The sequence below is a fragment of the Fukomys damarensis genome, unplaced genomic scaffold, assembly GCF_012274545.1.
Source record: "Fukomys damarensis isolate Sample0158 unplaced genomic scaffold, DMR_v1.0_HiC HiC_scaffold_72435, whole genome shotgun sequence".
Lineage (NCBI taxonomy): Eukaryota > Metazoa > Chordata > Mammalia > Rodentia > Bathyergidae > Fukomys > Fukomys damarensis.
This window is the reverse complement of record NW_022973347.1, coordinates 1-1,689: the sequence shown is the minus strand read 5'-3', so window position 1 is coordinate 1,689 and position 1,689 is coordinate 1. Positions and strand designations below refer to the sequence as shown.

General features: G+C 43.9%; 1 protein-coding gene across 1 annotated transcript; it reads left to right on the top strand.

Moving 5' to 3' along the window:
* The first annotated feature begins 312 nt into the window (after positions 1-312).
* On the top strand, positions 313-906 carry LOC104862102 (serine/threonine-protein phosphatase 2A 55 kDa regulatory subunit B delta isoform-like). The gene has a single exon (XM_033760678.1). It carries the CDS (start codon positions 326-328, stop codon positions 677-679), a length of 354 nt encoding a protein of 117 aa, XP_033616569.1. The 5' UTR covers positions 313-325; the 3' UTR covers positions 680-906.
* Positions 907-1,689: the final 783 nt, after the last annotated feature.

The window sequence follows — 1,689 nt, the reverse complement described above, 5'->3', positions numbered from 1 at the left end:
AGAAGAGCTGACGGAAGTCACCACCGCTGCCGAATTCCACCCACACCAGTGCAATGTGTTTATCTACAGCAGCAGCAAAGGGACCACCCGGCCATGTGACATGCGTTTCTCTGCCCTGAGTAACAAACACTCTAAATTTTTTGAAGAGCCTGCAGATCCCACCAGTAGGTCCTTTTACTCAGAAATGATTTCACCCATCTCTGATGTCAAATTCAGCCACAGTGGTTGATACATGATGACGAGAGACTACCTGTCAGTGAAGGGAAGGTGTGGGACCTCAACATGAGAGCAGGCCTGTGGAGACCCATCAGGGGCACGAGTACCGATGAAGCAAGCTGAGCTCCCCGTATGGAATGACTGCATCTCTGACAAGTTTGAGTGCTGCTGGAATGGTTCAGACAGCGCCATTATGATGGGATCCTACAACAACTTCTTCAGAATGTGTGACAGAAACAGTCGGAGGGATGTTACACTGGAAGCTTCAAGAGAGAACAGCGACCCCCGAGCCACCTTAAAACCCCGGCAAGTATGTACAGGTGGTAAAAGAAAGAAGGATGAGATTAGTGTGGACAGTCTGGACCTCAGTAAGATCCTTCACACAGCCTGGAACCCCATAGAGAACACTATTGCTGTAGCTGCCACCAATAAGTTGTATATATTCCAGGACAAAATCGACTAAAGAAGCTAACTGGAAGACCAAGTCTTGTCTCGCATAGCTAAGCTGGTCATTTTTCTGTCAAAGAAAAGGCATTGTCCTCTCTACTAAGAACAGAGACACACTTCTTACTTCCCTTCAGGACAGAGGAAAGCAGCCACCTTGGCTGGAATCCTGGCATTGCTCTGTCCTTAGCCCAGGGAGAGACGCTCGTTGCTGCAAGGGGAAAACCCACTCGAAGCAGAATTGATGGACACTGCTCAATAAAGGCCATTACTCAAAATAAATGTATTTATTTAAGTCTGAGCCTTCCTTTCAAGTTTATAGACAAAAAACTAACTCCAAGAGAAAAGGTGTTGTCAGATACGTTTCTGTCTCCAGCTTTATCTTTCTCTGCCATCCTAGGGCCTTCATCTGGACATGGCATGGCCACCGCCCACATTCCTTGCTGGCCTTTCTGAGCCGAGTGGGCATACCTACCCTTGGTGTGTGGCTGCTGCCCAAGGACAGCCCGGCAGCTTCACTCACGAATTCCATCGATCATCACACATTCTGGTGTAACCACTCAATAAACAACACACCATAAAGTGTTCTTAAATCTAAACACAGGGGTCGTCTTTTTATTTGTCTCAACTGCATATAATGAAATTATGCAAAATTCTTTGGAATAATTTGAGAGACTTTTGTCCTTTGGCAGAAGGGTGGACTGTGTATAGTACTTCAAATTCTAAATATAAGTATCTCCAAACTGCCATACCTTTGTTTTGTTTCTTAGAAATAGTCCATCTGTTGTACCAGGTAAGGACTGGGGAAAGCCATAACTGACTCCACCTCCAAGAAGAAACTACAAGAGCAATGAAATTGCTGCTATAAAATTAAAACCTGGCTTAAAGTAGGCCTCAAATTCACTACAATTGAAAACTTATGTGCTTTCTTTTTAAATATTTTTAAAAAGTACTTTGGGAGGGAATTGTACTTTTTAAATATTGCTAAAATTATGTGCATGCTAAATTTCATATTGCATTTCAAGCCAG

Coding starts and splice junctions, on each gene's coding strand:
- LOC104862102 (XM_033760678.1), top strand. CDS start 326: ATGAAGCAAGCTGAGCTCCCCGTATGGAATGACTGCATCTCTGACAAG.